This window comes from Vespula vulgaris, chromosome 13, assembly GCF_905475345.1.
Source record: "Vespula vulgaris chromosome 13, iyVesVulg1.1, whole genome shotgun sequence".
Lineage (NCBI taxonomy): Eukaryota > Metazoa > Arthropoda > Insecta > Hymenoptera > Vespidae > Vespula > Vespula vulgaris.
Window position 1 is genome coordinate 1,874,743 of NC_066598.1, and position 19,367 is coordinate 1,894,109.

Here is a 19,367-nt window from a genome sequence, read left to right on the forward strand (position 1 = left end):
AATAATGATTAGATATGATCTAAAAATCTTGTAATTCATTTAAATATGATAAATGATTATTATATCAAGATCTAACACAAGTTAAATTTTCTAATAATTTTACAATGACGATAACCGTGCGAGAGAATATTGGAAGCACTTCAACAGCCGATCGATACGCGATAAGTCATAACTTTATAAACATGCTGCATACAAAAGGAATATATGAATAGCTTTGATGGTTATAAGAGTGTTAAATCATAGTTAACAAGATAGTAATAGTTAATGATAAATTCAGTAGAAATTTGTTCGTTTATATTCTCAAAGATATCAAAACTAACATATAACAATTAATTAGAACAAAATCAAATATTAATCTTTTACTATAGAACTACAAATGAGAATTATTTAATTATTCATATATGGTGAATAATATTGAAAATTAATGATCCAATAGTTTGTATTATTATATTTTAATCAACATTATTTATATTGGAATATTAATAATATGTTTTACGACATGAACTTTATTATTGTCAAAAAAGAAATTAATCATAAGCGTTTTATCATAGTACTTATTTTATCTTATATAAAATATGTATATAGAAATAAATGTCTATAAAAAAAGTAGAATATATATAAAAAATATATGTGGGGCGTTTGATGTTTTTTTCCATAAGTCTGTCCACTATGTCTATTGCTAAACCGGATCGATGAGAGACTACGGAAAAGTAGTTAGAAAGTGGATCGACTTAGAATGGTATAGAATGATTAGAAGGAAGAAGATTGTGAGAATTGGATTGTGACATACTATTTTAAATGATAAGAAATGTTGAACTTAGTAAAATTTTACTGAATTGACTATTATATATATTATTTATATATTTTTTCTAAAACACACATTTATTTTTAATACATTTCTTTTCTCTGAAGTAAATATAATAAATATAAAAAGTACATATTCATATATTCTTATTTATTGTTTATATATTCTTTTTAATTTTTTAGATTTCATATATATATTTTTTTATACACATATTTTTTAAATATAAATTTATAAGGAAGATGGAAGATAGATAAAGTTTCAAATAAAATGGTGGTTAACTTGCGAATAACCACAACCGTTATAAGTCTCTCTCTGAGATGTCGAGAATTCAATCTTTTTATTTTTCTTTTCTTTTTTCTTCGTTTTGCTAACAGTATAAAAGAATTGACATACGCGAACGCTTTGAAAAATACATCGGCAAAAGTTTTAAATCGTCGTATAGAAAATATGACGCGTGAAACGATCTTCATCTCGAAAGTTCCAGAGTAATAGAAAATTTTTCTTTCCTTTTTTTAACAGAATTTTCACTCACTCTCTCTCTCTCTCTCTCTCTCTTTTCCTCTTATTTTTTTTCTTTCATGTAGTTTTCACAAATATTCTATTCTAAAAATAATTATAGAAAGAAGAAAGAAATAAAAGAAAAAAAGGAAAATTATCGTTGAGATAATTTCTGATGATGAATTGAAACTAATAATAAATTAATGAAATCAATATCAACATTACAAAACCGAATTATATATGTGTGTGTGTATGTGTAAATTTTTTTCTTTTTTTTTTAAATTAACAAAGATTTAAAATTATCTTTCTTTCTTATTCTTATATTCGGTCGAGTGAGTTTCGTGTTCCGGGTGGCAGCCACCGGAAGTTCTTTCGACTCGAGCCCTCTCGATTCTTCTCTTTTCTTTTCCCTCCCCACTTTTCTTCCCTCCCGTTCTTTCTTTTTCTTTCATTCTTTCGTTCTTTCCAACACATTCGCACGCGTGATTTCTTCCCTGGATTTTAATCCCTCGAAAAGGCATTTCGATCTTTCGAACCCTTGTTCGATCCCCTTCGTTATCTCACGTTATCTCGAAAAAAGAAAGAAAAAAAAATTTAATGAAAGTCTTAAAGAGAATATATCACAGTTTATTATTATTATTATATTTTATTTTAATTTGCTTTTATTAAAAAGAAAAAGATTATTTATGATTGAATCAAATAATCTTTCACGTTAGTCAATCGTATTACAGAGTTCTTATAATTTTTTCGTTGATTGCCATTTATCGAGTTGTACCAATCTGATTGATAAGATAAAGGATGATTCTAGAGAGTTTAATTCGTTTATAAGTATCAGTCTGTGACAATGATCATACAGTGCTTGATAAACTCTCTCTCTCTCTTTCTTTTTATCTATCTGTCTATCTTTGTTTCTGTCTCTTATAATAAAGCACACACATTTTCTCTTTTCCTCTCTTTCTCTTTTTCTATTTCTACCTCTAGATAACGGTATTTCCCATAAGTATCAGAGAAAAGAAAAATATCCCTAGCTCTTTCTCTCTCTTTCCTAGTAGTTCCTATATTTTCTTAGATTTTTCTATTAATCTTCTAGTTTTCTTCCGTCTAACAATTTCTTAGCTTTAGGCGTCTTAGCTGGCTTAGATAAAAAACTAAGCTTATATTTTACTCTAGATAATTATTTTCTTTCGTTCTTTCCTTCTTCCATTATTTCTTTCTTTCTTTCTTTCTTTCTTTCTTTCTGTCATTTAATCTTTTCTTATTATAAACATACGTAAAGTATAAAAAATTTTTATACGTATATTATATAATATACATATAAATACAGGCTATAGTTTGCATAATGTTTCATAAAGACTTGTATCGAAATTATTTGAAAAATACGAAATGAGATACGTATTCTATATTTTTTTCTTTTTTTTCTCTTTCCCTCTGGCGTCTTTTTTTTTTTTTTTTTTTTTTTTTAATACAGATACGCTTTGTAATACTTTATGTGGGCCATCTTTATAAAATGAATATTATTAAAGAATAAACTTTTAATATGGCTCAACCTATGTATTGGCGTACGCGTTGTATGTGTTTCAATTTTATTAATATTTAAAAAGATTTAAAAATAACTGCGTTCATATAGAACCCTAATGAAAATGGAATAATAATTAATTGTTACGTAATACATATTCGATTTTGGTATATAACACGAGAACAATGATATGATGTACGACATATGTGGTTTAATATCGTTACTACGAGGATAGCTAGCGTGGGTTTATTCGTATATACATGTATACATATATATATATATATATATATATACATATATATATATACATATATACATATACACATATAGATAGATACATACTAACGCAGAAACTATGGTCGCATATGTGCACGTTAAAAAGAGATTACTATGTATCTAGGTCGTGCAGTCGTAGTCGAGTTAACGTGAGAAAATCTCGATAACGCAATACTATTCGAAAAATACAGTTGAATCGACTTTATATATTTCATCGAAGATTTTATTTAAATTTTTTTAACGATTCCAATCTAAAAACGAACATAAAAATAAAATATCATGATTAATATTATTAAATAAGCAAAAAAACGATCATAATTTTTGTCTACGAACGTAATTGGTATCTATTATATTATAAAAAATAAAGGCAGGAGAGAAACAAAAAGAAAGAAAAAACAAATAACATAAATGAATTTATGACTGGCCCAAATGAAATATTATGTTCAATTCGTAACTATACATATATTATACCGTGACAATTTAAAAGTCGTTTCATCGTCTAAGACCATTGTTCTCGAATCGTTCTGTTATAACTGCAGGTGCATTGCATAATGCTGTTGCAAAAGTTAGTCTAGACTATTATTACTAAGTTCTAGTAAGTCGTTAGGGAAATCGTTTAAACGTTTCAATAATGGGATTATTCAAACGGGAAAGGGAAAAGGAACAAAAAAATAATATAAAAAAAATTATTGACATATAATTAATCAAACTAAAGTTAGATTATCTGATTAATTAGATGTCAATTAGATTGAAGAAATTTATTAATCTTGAAAAATAGTTAATACTATCAGTCGGAAACATGATAAAGTAATATTAAAAAAAAATTGTTGGAAAGTTAAGCGATGTACGTGGTAAAGTTTCCTTGGATGGGTGACTCATTGATAAAAGAAGTTAAGCGACATTCTAGTAAAAAGTTTACTCGGATGGGTGACCCATTGATGAAAAGTTAATTGATATATTACTACGAGCGTACGAAGTTTGGAAGGGTAACCCATTGATAAAAGAGTTAAGCGATATTCTAGTATAAATTTTGGTTGGATGGGTGACCCATTGATAAAAGAGTTAAGCAACATTCGAATATAAACTTCGGTCGGATGGGTGACCCTAGTCTTTTTTTATATCATAGGAAAATATTAAATAAATTATTTTCTTTTTAAATATATTAAATCTATAAACAGGTACTCCCATATATAAGTTTTAAAAAATTCATATAAGTATCATTAAAAAAAAATATACAGATATCGTTAAAATACGATATTTATATATATATTTTTTTTTAATTTCAAAATAGAATTAATCCTTTTTCCTTTTATTTTTAGAAATATATCAATAGTTTCCTAAACGCAATGATTTCGCAAGACATGTTGGTTGAATCAAATTATTTCAATTATTTTCGTACTCTGTCCTATTTCTCTCTCTCTCTCTCTCTCTCTCTCTCTCTCTCTCTCTCTCTCTCTCTCTCTCTTTTCGATGAATGAAAGAGTCGTATTAAATTAGATCATACGTATCCACCCACACGCAGCGTTCTAGGTAAATCCACAGTGTCAAAGGTCAAGCTCGTGCTTGCTCTTTAGATTTGTCATAAGTTACGTCACACTACTACAGTCATACAAAACAAAAAAGTAGATTTCGTTTAATCTTGGAGGAAAAAAAGGAAAAGAAAAAAAAATAATTTTTACGATCACGTTGATTGATGATGCCTCTCACGTTTAACAACGTTGAACGAATCCTAATCAAAATCAAAACCTAATTACGTGTCAGTTATTATGATGAGGAGAAAATTGACATATTTTTTCTTCACTATTCAATGATCATCTGTAATAATCATAATCGTAGTAATTAAGTTTGAAATAAATTACAAAAAGAAATCTATGTACATATTTTTTTTTAAATATTCAATTATTATCCGTACTGATCAAAATCATAAATAATACACCATAAAAATAAATCCACAATCCACGAAAAAATCTTCACGTTTTGTTAAACCCATTCAACTATCTGCTAGACGAACTAATTGAAATCGTAGTAATTCGTCATAAAAATTAATTGCAATGGATCGATATATATATATATATATATATATATATATATATATACTTTTTCTCTTTTTTTTAACTACCCAAACAAATATCCGAACTAATTGAAGTAGGTAGAATAATTGCGTTAAAAAAGAAAATTACAAAAAAAAAGAAAAAAGTCGGAATATCTTTTTTTTACAATATTTAAAATATTTTACTATCTAACTTGATAAAAAATATAATAATCATTCGATAAAACGGTATAACAAAAAATCGTTGAAATTAGTCGAACAAATTAGATCTAAATTAACCGTAAGAATTTATTAACCATAAAAAATAGTTAATCCTATCAGCGAGAAACTTGGCGAACTAATTTTCTCGGTTCGAATGGTGAAAACGAACCACGGAACAATGCGTTTTAATATAATTAATGACGAATACCACGAGTTCACGTAAGTAAAGAAGATTAAATGCTGATTACAAATAGCGTTGTTCAATTTTTTCTTTTTCTTTTCTATTATTTTCTTTGTCTTTTGTTCTTTTTTCGTATTTGTTCTTTTGAGAAATTAATTAAAAAGGATTTATTAAAAAATAGTTGCATTTTTATTTTGTTTTTCATTCCAAAAGAACTACGATTGATTTAGATTTATTTCATAACAATAAACTCGTATATTTATTTAATATATAGATAATAAATTTTGTATCAATATATATATATATATATATATATATATATATATGTAAATTATAGTGAAAAAAAACAACTTGTTTGCAACAAATTATTAATAATAATAATAACAACAATGATATGCAATGCAATTGCGTATATGTGTATATGCATATACACACATGGTAATCATAAACTAGATATCTTATCATGATAGTAAAAGAATAGAAAATATTGATAATGGAAAACCGTCAGTAACATGAGCGAAACTTTAAACGCAACTGAGTCAAATCGTGATATCGGCCTGTACGTACATGTATTATAATAACTTAGATATCAGCAACGTGACTGCCATTGTTCAAATTTCATTCGTACAATATCGTAAATTAAAATATTGTTCTCTTTATTCTCTTCACCAACACTTTATGGATTTTTATACTTCACCGAATATACGGGTCATATATAATAAGCTTGTGATTACGAAAATGATCTATCTACATAATATAATACATTTCACACATACACATATATGTAATAAAATATAATAGTAATATATAATAAGATATTAGTTATAAATTATTATATATGTAAGATATAGTACATATATATATAATAATTTTTCTATAAATATTGATTTATTATACACACTAGTATGAGATAGGGAAGTTGATGAATCATTCTCTCACATGCATACCTTCCATCCATTTTTGTCGAGACACCTGTGTCTTTCGGTTTCCTCTTAATTAAGCAAACAGTCGTCTTTTCTCGGTAAGAATCGTGAAGGAACCGGAAATACAGTAGCGAAGAATGGATTCTTTCCTATTTAATATTCCTTCAACGTTACGAATGAGTGGTATTTACAACATATCCTATTCGTATCCTATACATATTTATGATATATTATTCGTGTATATGCATTCTCTCTCTTTCACATCTCCAAAAAAAATATATGTATATAGTTTTAATAAAATAATTTGTAATAACAAATTTGTGATAACATTTTTGGACGTACGAGACAAAAGTTTAGTCGGATGGGTGATCCATTCATAAAAAGTTAAGCAAAATTATAGTATAAACTTTGGTCGGATGGGTGGTCCATTGATAAAAAGTTAAGCGAAATTATAGTATAAACTTTGATTGGATGGGTGACCCATTGATTAAAAGTTAAGCGATATTATAGTATAAATTTTGGTCGGATGGGTGACCCATTGATCAAAAGTTAAATGACATTATAGTATAAACTTTGATCGGATGGGTGACCCATTGATTAAAAGTTAGACAAACATTCGAATTATTTTGATGTGTATTATTTTGATTGAATGAGTTATTTAAATTGTCAATATAAAAATTATACTTCATTATTTGTTATACAGTATTTGTTTTCTATTAACAGCTGGTACAGCTGCGGAAAAGGGTTACTTCGGGCCATGGAGACAATGCAAGTTTCTTTTATATGGTCGAGAAAGATGTGGCCAAGGTGTCTCAAGGTTTCAACCAGTGTGTGAGTTCTTTTTTCTTAATAAATTAATTTATAATTTATCAATGCAGACACCAACAAACACGTATATACGTGCGTGTACAATAAAAAGTACATACAAATTTATGCTACAAATTCACGTCTGCAATCATAATGAAATAATCATTAAAAATTTTCGTAATAAATATTCCCCATTATAACAACAGTTGTAATAAAATATAAATTAAGGTTATAAATATGATAAATAAATTGCTCTCCTAGAAAGAAAAGAACAAAACAAAATAAAATCAGAATAAATATAATAAATGATCAGTTCTAACGAGATAAGAATTAATAACAGATGAATATATGTATCTCGATTTATCGCGGTCGAACTAATATCGTAAATTAATGACTGAAGTAATTAAAACTCGCAATATTATACTTCATAGATGGGCTTTATATTCATCGTGGATTTATTTAATAAAATAAATGAGATCGGTCGTTTCCGAAGAAGAAAAAAAAGAAAAAGAAAAAAGAATCCTTTTCCTTTTTTTATTTCATTCCAATGAAAATACAAGGATGAGTAAACCAAAGTTCATACATGATTTTTACAAAATCAATTGTCATTTTTTTGAAAACTTTTTAGATGGAACTATACTTTTCTTTTTTTTCGAATTGTAAAACGATGGAGTTTAATTAAAAAGTTAAAGAAAAATCTGAAGATAAAGAAAAAAGTGATCGATTTTTAAAATCACAGGAAATTTTGGTCCATCCTGTATCTTCCTGATATGAAAGTATATATATATATATATATATATATATATATATATATATATATATATATATATATAGTATGAAACGATAAATGTTAGATAATAAAATTCTAACGATTTAACCAATATTATTATATCACTGTTTTCAGTGGCTGTGTGGGTGGCTGGATTGGCTGCTGCAGCTGCTTCTACATTACTCGCCATATTGGTTGGCCTTGCTGTACTTCAGCTTGCCATGGCTTCATCAGCGAAGAAGGTTGTTATTTCGTATAGCACTGCTCTTATCGGCAAGGTCGCCCTAGCAACCTTGGCAAGTAAGTATAGAAAATAATTTTCTCCATCGTTTCTTTTTTACGTTCTTTATCGATTTCATTTACATTGCAATATCTTAAAAGAAAAAAAGGAAAAAAAAATAAAAGAAAAAATTGGAAAGAAGAAAGTTTCAACTGAAAAAAGAACAAAACAAGTTAGATTAAATATTTTTCCGATTAGATATATATTAGAATAAAATAGAAATAGAGGTGCAAAAGAATGATCGATTCGATGGAAATGAACAAAGAAATAGAAAAGATAAAAAAAGAAATAGAAAACATATTTTTTTCTGATCTAAATATAAGATAAGAAATATTAGAAACTGAATTAGAAAGATTAAATGAATTTGTAAATGATTAAATGATAATGATAATGATAATTCCATTAGTTATATATTTTAATTTAGTATCCTTTAATATTTTTCTCGCTATTTATTTCCCTTTGTCATCATATGATTATAAAATATACAATTTCGTGGTAATAAAAGCTATGTAGACGTTCTAAATAACACGAATGCAAAGTAAAATGGATTGCCTTGTTTGCGACGACAATTTTAATCCTGTTTTACATTTGTTATGAAAAATTGGAATATTTATATAAACGATATTTCTAATTTTTACGAATTCAAAAGAATTGTTGTAAATTTTAATTAAAAAAAAAAAAAAAAGAAAAACATTCCAACGACATTCAAATACTTAATGAAATAAATTTAGTAATAAAAAGAGGCAAAGAAACAGAAAACAAAGAATTTAATTAAAATTTTAATAAAAAAAAGTAAATAAATAAATAAAAAGTAATAGAACGAATAAAATTATTACGTGAGCTTGTGTGACTTAGGATTTAGAAAATAGATTAGACGATATTTCCGGTGTTTGAAAAAGAAAGTAAAAATCTATCGTTTAAGAAGATTTAAGGAGGGAAACCTTGATAGTTGAATAAAGGAAGCATCCTGAATTCCAGAATGCGCATTCGAGTAGAGAAATCCTTTTTTCCCTTCTTAGTGTTAGAGAGAGAGTCGTTTCATAATCCACCGGATACGCTAGAATTACTAGTCGCTTGCACTGCTTAGTGGCCTACTTACCCTTAGTCGAAGAATCGAATGTCTATGATAGATCTTATTACGGTAATATGATATTTTCTAATGTCATAGAATCAACTATGCTATTGCTCTTATAGTTTTTTTTATCTTCTTAACTATTACCTATTTACATATTATATATGTAAAAATATTCCGTATATATTTAACTATTATTAATTAGAATAATCAATATTCTCGTGCAAATTGAACAAAAATATTTTTTCGATTAATACTAATCTCATTAGAAAAAAATTTCTATTTAAATGTCTTTCATTAAATATTTTATTTATTCGTGAAATTAATTTCTTTTTCTTTTCCTTTTTATTTTTTCACTCGAATCTTCAGAAATGATTAGGCTGATTGATAACACAATTTATTTGATACGCTTTGTTTTTTTTTTTTTCAGCGTCATTGGCCATCGTAGCTGCAAGTTTATTTGCTTTGCAAACGGATGACAGAGCAAACAGTTTTGTTGTTTCGAGAGGAGAGGCTTTTTATATGCAGGTAAGATATTGTTTATTAAAATTCTAATCTTGCTACAAAGCCCCTCTCTAAAAGGAATGCAATTTAGATTAGAAAACAAAAAAGAAAATCTAGATAAAATTCGACAAACAAATGGACGTACATGCATACGTAACAAAATGTTCTAATATTGATGGCGAACTTCTTTTCAAGGATGGCTGTGAATCAAATGAAAAATTTGTATATATTTATCACAGTCGCTGTTCAAACATTTGCGATCGAATAATTTAAAAAAATGAAAGAGGAAACAAAAGATCTCTTTTTTTTTCTTACAAACAAAAAAGAATAATTTTATTACAAATTTTAAAACCGAAAGGAAACTTATTGCTGTCTTTAGGACGATAAATTTTTTTAATTAAGTTTCTATAAGAAATAGAAGAAGAAATAAGCAACGATATTCCACTCCACATTTAATAAATAATTTCGAAACATTATTTTGTTTTTCTTTTTTTCTTTGCAAGAGATTAGAGATCTCAATCGATTATTTTTTTCTTTCTATTCTTTCTTTCTTTTTTTTTTTAACACAATTAACAAACCTTTAATTGATTGAGACTTTAAGGAAAATTTACAGAGACATTTAAATCTCCATTATGGAGGTCATAGGGTGACTCAAGGGTCATGGGTTGGCCATTGCTTTATATGTACTGTAGTAACTTTTTACTGAACCCACATAGCCACACGCACGTTACATAGTTACGTACGTACACATAGCCATTACCGTTATTCTGAAGTCGTTATTTGAAGTCGTTTGCTCGTAACACGCAATGAGGAAGAGAGAGAGAGAGAGAGAGAGAGAGAGAGAGAGAGAGAGAGAGAGAACGAATAGTTGTACATATGTATGTATGTATGTATGTATGTATGTATATATGTATATATATATGTATGTATATATGTATATATGTATGTATGTATGTAGTCTTATAGTAGTCCCGCATAGAGCTTCTCGTTTTGTCATTTATCTCGGCTTTAGTAGAACCTGTTGCGCCTATCGGACGGAAGAAAACCGTTCGTTGATCTATCTTCCTCAGCCCTCAGCCCTCAGCTCTCAGCCCTCAGCTCTCTCTCTCTCTCTCTCTCTCACTCTCTCTCTCTCTCTGTCTCTCTCTCTCTCTCTGTATATATGTGTATCTCTCATATAAAGAGTCTATCTTGTTTTCGTCACGTTAATGTTACGACGTGCCACTCTTTTTTCCTCATATTTCTACAGGTGCATCTGATATAGAGAGAGGAAGAGAGAGGGAGAGAGAGAGAGAGAGAGAGAGAGAGAGAGAGAGAGAGAGAGAGAGAAAGAGAGATGAAAGATGCTGCTCCTGTTATCTCCCTCAGTTCTCATCCACCCCTCCATCTCTCTCTCTGTCTCTCTTTCTCTCTCTTATATACAGTCTGTTTTCTCTTCGTCACGTCGATGTTACGATGTGCCACTCTTTTTTCCTTATTTTTCTACAGCTGTATTCGATAGAGAAATAGAAATAGAGAGAGAGAGAGAGAGAGAGAGAGAAGGATGCTGTTACTGGTGCATCGCGTGTAGTACGTGTATACATACATATGTATACCTGTTGCGAAACTGATGGTTCCGCTAGGATATAATGAATCAATAACCGTAACTATTTCCTCGATGTTACCACCCATTTACCCTAAAGGAGATTATTCCATTTCGCTGTTATAAAACAATGATAAATAATTCGATAATTACAGAATAAATATTTTTGTAATGTTATGACGACTTAAAGAGTAGCTTCTGCAAAATTTCTATTCCTATATCTTGAATCAATTGGATATTAAATAATATGGAGCAGGATTAGATTAAGATTAGAAGGAAAGAAATTATTAAAAAAATTTCTTTACAAAAACGAATCACGTTTTATGAATGACCGTACGGATTCATAATGAATTCTGTTGGTTTTTTCCGTGATATAAAAAGAAAAATACCGTCAAGATAAAAACTAGGAATGAAAAAAAAAAAATACAGGGAATATCGCGGAAATGAGAGAGAAAAGAATTTCCCAGCCGACTGTATTCTGAGATTAATTAGATATTGTACGATAGATTTAGTATTGAATCAAGATTGGAAAAAAATAAATCGATGAAAAAATTCTTTCGCCAATTTACAATGAATTTCATTGGTTTTTTCCGCGATATATAAAACATCGATCAAGATAAAATACAAGGAATACCTCAAAAATAAAAAATAAAAAGGAACACAATTTACCATTCGACCTATTACTGAGATTAATTATATAATACTAACCGATGGATTTAACGTTAGATCGACATTAGAAAGATATAAATTGAGAAAAAACATTTCTTTCTGGAAACAAACCACGTTCTATAAACGATCAAACGAATTGATAATGAATTTTATTGGTTTTTCCGCGATATGTAAAACATCGACAAGATAAAATACATAGAATATCTCGACGAATACGTTATCGCACGAGTTGAGATTCTTAAACGTTTGAAAGTTAGGCGCGTGCACGATCGGAGGAGTATTAAATGGCTTAAAGGCCATCTGATCTTGGCCGAAGAGGACGACGAAGACAACGACGAAGACGACGACGAAGACGACGAAGACGACGACGACAACGACGACTCGTTCGCAGGTGTTCTTTAAGCCTGTCCTCGAAGGGGGCAGGAGAGGGATAGGGAGATAGGTGGATAGGGGGATAAGGGGGAGGAGCCAATGCACGTTTAGTATGTGTAAGAGCACCCACGAGTCGTGAACACTTTAAAAACAATGAGACGACATTGGCGGTCCTGCAGTGAACGTTTCGATTTCGAACGTCGACGAGCTCGTTCTTAATTTTTTCATTTGCTTTCTCTATTTCCCTTCTTTCTTCTCTTTTACCTTTTCCCTTTTACAATCGCGCGATTAAAAGTTTCTCTTTTAGTGAAAACACTGTGACGATTTGATTTTCTGTGCTGGTGAGTCAAACGAGAAGAAAAAAGAAAAGAAGAAGTTAGGAAAAAATAGGGTAAACAAATTTTTCACGATCACGCCATTAGAAAATTTCATATATATGTATGTTTGTAAAATAACAAGATTTAGCGAATGGTATTCTTTTTTTCTTTTTTTTTCGCGACCTGAAAGTGCAGTAGTGATTCGATGTCGGTGAAAATATGAGAAAGGGAAGGAAAGTCAGGATTGAAAAATAATCCTTTTCCAATTGCGTTCTTTTATGTTTATCTTTTGCAAGAGCAAAAGATGAGAGATTAAAATTCGTTGTTATCGTATGATCGAGAAGATACATATACGTATATATATCAGACCAGAGTAAACATATGTACGTCATGTTGGAGTTACATCATGGTATTGGTGGTGTTAGTGGTGGTGGTAATGGTGGTGGTTTTGTCGGTATTACGGGAAGAAGAAGACGTAGTCTTTTGAAAGGTGCCAAGGACGAGATTGAATTGGATAGGAGGAACAAGCAGAAACGGGGCAAGGTAAAGGTCGTTTTCTACATCAACGTTGAAACGTGAATCGTCGCCAAACGGAGAGAATGAAAATTACTTATGGCCTTGAACGACTAAGTCTCGACAAGATAGCGAGAGACGTATAAACTAACCAGAGAGAGAGAGAGAGAGAGAGAAAGAGAGAGAGAGAAAGCGACTATAGTTATCTTTCGCAAGAAGATAGAAGTATTGTTCACGTCCCATAAATCACAAAGTCTTCGTGTCTGAATGTTATAAACAAATCGTTGTTTTACATATTTTGGACACGCTTCGGTGCAATTGATGAAAAAAAAGAAACTAAATAAATAAATAAAAAAAATAAATGAAAGAATTTTTCTCCTCTACAAGTACACGTATGTACGTATGTGTCTTTCATTCGAAATTTTTCTTTTTTTATAATTACTATTCGTAAGGTTTTTAATTAATTATTATTTATTTATCTTTTCTCTCTTTTTTTTTTATGATTATTTCTCTGTAATCTAATCTTGTGAGATTTCCCGTTAAAACGTGATACAAAGATAAAGGAAATATTAAATTTTAATTGATCGTTTTCTTTGATATTATAACAGTGCGACATACAACTCACCTCTATAAATAAAAATAAAATATTTTAATTCTCTTTTGATGTATTGATTGAAAAAAAAAAGAAGAAGAAGCATAAGAAGAATTATTACTTTTTATTACATTTTTAAGTGAGACTCGTTAAATTAATTCATTTAAACTTCTTACGACTATTTTCTTAGAGATAACAAAAAGAAGAAAAAAAATTCCCTTTCATCCCTTTCATTCCTTTCATCTTTGTTCTTTTCCTTTTTCTCTTCTCCCTTTTTTTATTGTATTTCCCACGTCAAGATTAGCCCTCCGTTTTTTATTGTATTGTAGCAGAGTTAAGTAAAAAGAGAGGAAAGAGAAGGGATTGTAATTGTTTTGCCTTCGTTTCTTGTTACTTACGCAAAAATGATTATCAATGAAAAAGAAAGAAACAGACAGATAGACAGAGAGAGAGAGAGAGAGAGAGAGAGAGAGAGAGAGAGAAAGAGAGAGAGGAAGATAGTATAACATTGTATTATTAATTATTATATAGAAACGACAATGGTTGGACGTTTTCTTTGTCAGCTACTAATTAAATTTCCTCGTCTCTTTTCTGGCCATTTCACTACCCACTCTCCCTCTCTCTCTCTTTCTCTCTTTTTGTCTCGCTATATCTCTCTCATTCATTTCTTTTTTCTCACCCAGAATGATTTATTTCGTGTATGTATGAATATGCGCGTTGTGTGAATCCGTCTGTGTGTATATCTCTGTATGTGTATATATGTGTGTATGCTGTATGTATATGTCACATGAAGTTGTTCATTCGTTCAGTTGGGAAATTTAAACGTGAAAATGACATGTTTGAACAATAACCAACAGAGATAATCGGATTTTGTATTCGACATGATATGTGAAAAGTGTTTTAATAGAAACTTTATTAACTTAACGTTATTAACTTTATTAATACGAGTGAAATATTTCATTCGAGAAATTAGCCCGTTTATAAAGTTCCTCTGTTTATTTTTACTGCATATTATAGAATAATATTTATTTATATAGATATAAGAAATGTAAAATATATTTCTAATCTAATTAATAATCTTTATAAGAGAAAGAAAAAAAGAAAAAGAGAAATATTTTACAAAATAATAATAATAATAATAATAATAGTAATAATAATAATAGTAATAATAATAAGAATAATAATATGCAATTAATCGTAAATGTTTTAACATTACAGTTAGCTGCCATCGCCTTGAATTTTGGCGTGCTCGTTTCTGCCGTTTACGAGGGAATTTACGCACGAAGGGGTGGCGACCCTACAAAGATAAGAACCATCCCTGATCCTCGTGCAGCCACCATAAATAATCCAGGATATCGAGAACACCATCGACCGACGAATGGTATGTATTTTATCTAACTATAAGCAGATTTATAATTTTAAAGTTTTTTTTATAAACCATCTATATCCATGACTTTTACTGTTATTATTACTATTACGTTTCGATTATTATCATTTATTAGATAAATTATTCGAATATTTTAAAGGCCGAATGAACTATTTATCTTAGCTCGATTAGAATCGTTTTCAATACAAATATTGATTAAACTTGATATCTCTTTTTCTCATTTTTTCTTTTTTTATTATTTGAATTAAAAACTAAAGTATAACATTTTAATGTAAAACAAAAAAGAGAGAAATGTGAGAGAGAGATAATGTTGTAAAGATCAAAAAAGGAGGAAATATATCTTCTAGTTTGTGAAACTAGAAAATTGAATTAGACTTTGATGGGAAACGATAAAGATAAAGAGAGAGAGAGAGAGAGAGAGAGAAAGAGCTGTTTTGAAAGTATTCCTGCAGCATGGCAACCCTTCGTGCTCGTACGTTCAACATATGTATTGCCATCGTATATATTCGCTCAATGAGAAAGATAGATAGATAGATAGAGAGAGAGAGAGAGAGAGAGAGAGAGAGAGAGAGAGAGAGAGAGAGAGAGAGAGAGAGAGAGAGAGTGAGATTCTGAAATATCTCCTGTAATATGGCAACCCTTCGTTTCGCTCGAACGTTTGTATTTACATATATTCTGGCGCAGTAAATTGCGGTATCTGAAGGAATTTACTTGCAGAGTAAAATGTCAAGTTGCAGATATACTTAATTAGAGTTACAACTTTTATGTGATACAAATAAACTACGTGTGTATGTTGTATATCTATATAAATGCTTGCATCATTTATAAACAAACATGATAGTCATTTATCTTTGAATAAATGCAAGAGATTTTCTTAAGATATCACTGATATAAGATTAGAAATGAAATTATTAAAAGACAATTACGATTAAATTATAAAAATAGTTCTGATAATTTTTCTTTCTTTTAACAATCGAATTAGAAAATCATTGACTATGAGTGATTCGATATGAAAACTTTGATTGTCGTAGGTGGAAGTATTTCAATGACGGATGCAAGTGGTAAACCATACGTGGGTGGTGCCGGAAATGGTTCAATGGCGTCCGTAGCAACGTCAGGAAGTGCAGCTAGTACTGCATCTCCTTTAAGAAGCTCGTTAAAGAAGCCAAAACCCCTCGGAATCCACAATCCAGGATTCTCAGCTCATAGTCCAACATTATCGAGGAATGGATCGCAAAAGAAAGTCCGTATTCAAACGCATTCTACGGAAGTTTAAGAATGGTAGAAAATCAAGGCCAATATCTATTTTTTTCTCAACGAGAAAAAAAAGAAAATTCGCCCATGAAGAAGTGAACGAAATACAGAAGGAGAAAGAGAAGAAGAAAGAAAAAAAGTTTTGCAAAGAACTATGGAAAAATCATGAAAATGATTTTTCTTTTTTTCTTTTTCTCCCGAGATGACCGAATGTGTAAAATATATTCAACGAGATCGTTTTTGCATTTTTTATTGTTTATGTAAATCTAGATCGATATCATTAACTTTTATGAGATCGATCTCAAAGATTACCGATCAAACGTCGGTAAGGTAGTTCTCTTCTGCTTTGGTTGTGAAACTAAACGCGTGGTGATATAAAACGAATATATATATACATACATATAATATATATATATATATACAATTCCATATTATTCCGAATTAAACTAGATTCATAAGAAATATAATAATTAATGTAATTTAATTATAAAAACGTAATTTGTTTATTTGTTAATCGCACGCGAGTCGAGAATATATTATTGTATTTAGTATGACGATTTGTTAATTAGTTTGATTAAATGATTAGGTGAAACCGGTCATCGATTATATAATCGTTATTATTTTTAATTTACAAAAAAAAAAAGAAAAAAGGAAAGAGATCGGACGAATTAATTTAGAATTAACTTCTACAACAAATCTTGCGAGAACGAAGTCTTTCTCAATTTAATTAATTTTTATTTGAATTATATTAATTTAATTAGCACGTCCTTGAAAATTAATTAGAAAATACTTATTATTGCATCACATCCGTCCAGCCCTAAGCAGGCAGCTAGATACACAGAGCGAGATATATAGTATATTATATATATATATACATACACATACACACACAAACGCGAATATAAATGTATGTATATTTATATTTTTTAGCAATTGTTTTGATATGGGATGATCGAAAAATTTTTAGATCGGCCAAAAGTTCTGAAACCATTTTAAAAATCGATTACTTCTTTTAGAGGTTTCTCATTAATTAGACTTTCAGCTTAACGAGGAAGAACATGAAGTTTTAAAATTCGCAAAAAAGATTAACCTAAATGATCTCGAAAAGATGTAATTTATTTTTAAAACTACTTAGTATTTTTTAGTCTATCTAGAAATTTTTGGTTCACCCTGTATATATATATATATACACACACATACACACACATACATATATACATACATACACACATATGTAGATAGATACGTACGTAGGTACACGGTTGGATTTTTTCTTTTTTTTAAATGTCCTCCGAATTTTATTATTATTACTATTATTATTATTATTAACGAGAGATATATATATATATATACAGTAGACGATGATGATTTTAAGTTACCCTCCCCTTTCGTCTCTTCAAAAATATAAAAAAAAAATAAGTATTATAACATTTTATTCTTTATTATTATTTTTTTTTTCGTCGTCATTATTATATATTATTATTATTATTATATAATTATTGTTATTATTAATGCTATTGTATATTCCTTGTGCACGTACCTTCAATTTTTCTTTTCGATTTTTTTTTTTTTATCTAGTTTGTATTAATTTTAGATGCTTTTACCGGGATAATGAATAAACAAATAAATAAATAAATAAAAGAGAGAAAGAGAGAGAGAGAGCCGGTCTCACGAAAAAATCCTCGTCGCAAACGTTTAATTATTATTATTACTATTATTATTAATATTATGTATTTTATTATTTTTTAAGTATTATTATTATTATTATTATTATTGTCACATTTTTCTTCTCTTTTGTTTAACATTTTAGATTATCTTAAAAAGAGGTTAAATAAAGAGAGATTTGAAATAATAAATCAAATTAGAAATGAAATCAATGTTGAAAAGAAGAAGAAAATCGATTTTATCACACATATATACATACACGCTCACGCACACACATATATACAAAATACACATACACCTTCATAATTATTATTAATGGAAGATTGACCATCCTTTTTCAAACGTTTGATATTAATTCGATGTATACATATAGATATATATGATATTTTTACATTTGCACGCCAAGACCTGTGACAAATTACAAAGGGAAAGAGGAATGAAAGAAGAGAATTAAATAAATAAACGAATTGAAAAAGTATCATGGCTTTGTAAAAATTTTTTTGAAAAAAGAAAAAATATTCCTTGTCCTACCTTCGTATCCTATTCTTTCGTTTAAAAATTTGTCCAAAATGGAAATACACACAACGATCTGTAGTAAACATAACCTATTTTCAATGTATTTTAATATATAAAATCAATGATTAATTACACGCTTGGTCTATAATAAGTAATGCATACAAATTGAAGAATATATTTACAAAACACAAAAATAATAAAAAAAGAAAAAGGATTGCATAAAAATGACGAGGAAAAATTGTACAATGTATCGTTGTAATTGAAATAAAAAAAGAAAAAAATAAATTATACATCTATACATTGTCACTTATATAAATAATACGTAGAAATAATCGTACGTAATGAATGACTCAAAATAATCATGAATAATAAATAAAAATGTTAATAAACTGAATGATGCCACCCAATGGTAGAAAAAAAACTTAATAAAAAAAAATATTCTTAATAGATACATTCATACATACATAAAAACGGCCTTAAAGATGATCGATCACTAGCGTGGTTTAACAAAGATGTATTTAATGATTGTTCTATAATAGATTGGTTAGGAAACGTCGATGTTCTTTTATTTCTTTATTAGAGAGAGAAATTTTCTTTTATTCTAAACGATAAAAGACC

At 28.8% G+C, this 19,367-nt stretch overlaps 1 protein-coding gene across 1 annotated transcript in view; it reads left to right on the plus strand.

Annotated features, from left to right (window-relative positions):
- The window catches only part of LOC127068440 (uncharacterized), a 31,078-nt gene extending 12,367 nt beyond the window's left edge, over positions 1 to 18,711 (plus strand). Inside the window, exons 2-6 of the mRNA XM_051004666.1 lie at positions 7,174 to 7,281; positions 8,162 to 8,326; positions 9,809 to 9,906; positions 15,146 to 15,308; positions 16,346 to 18,711. Coding sequence (XP_050860623.1) covers positions 7,174 to 7,281; positions 8,162 to 8,326; positions 9,809 to 9,906; positions 15,146 to 15,308; positions 16,346 to 16,590 — 779 coding nt within the window. The 3' untranslated portion in view covers positions 16,591 to 18,711. The remainder of the gene's footprint in view (positions 1 to 7,173; positions 7,282 to 8,161; positions 8,327 to 9,808; positions 9,907 to 15,145; positions 15,309 to 16,345) is intronic.
- The last annotated feature ends 656 nt before the right edge of the window (positions 18,712 to 19,367 follow it).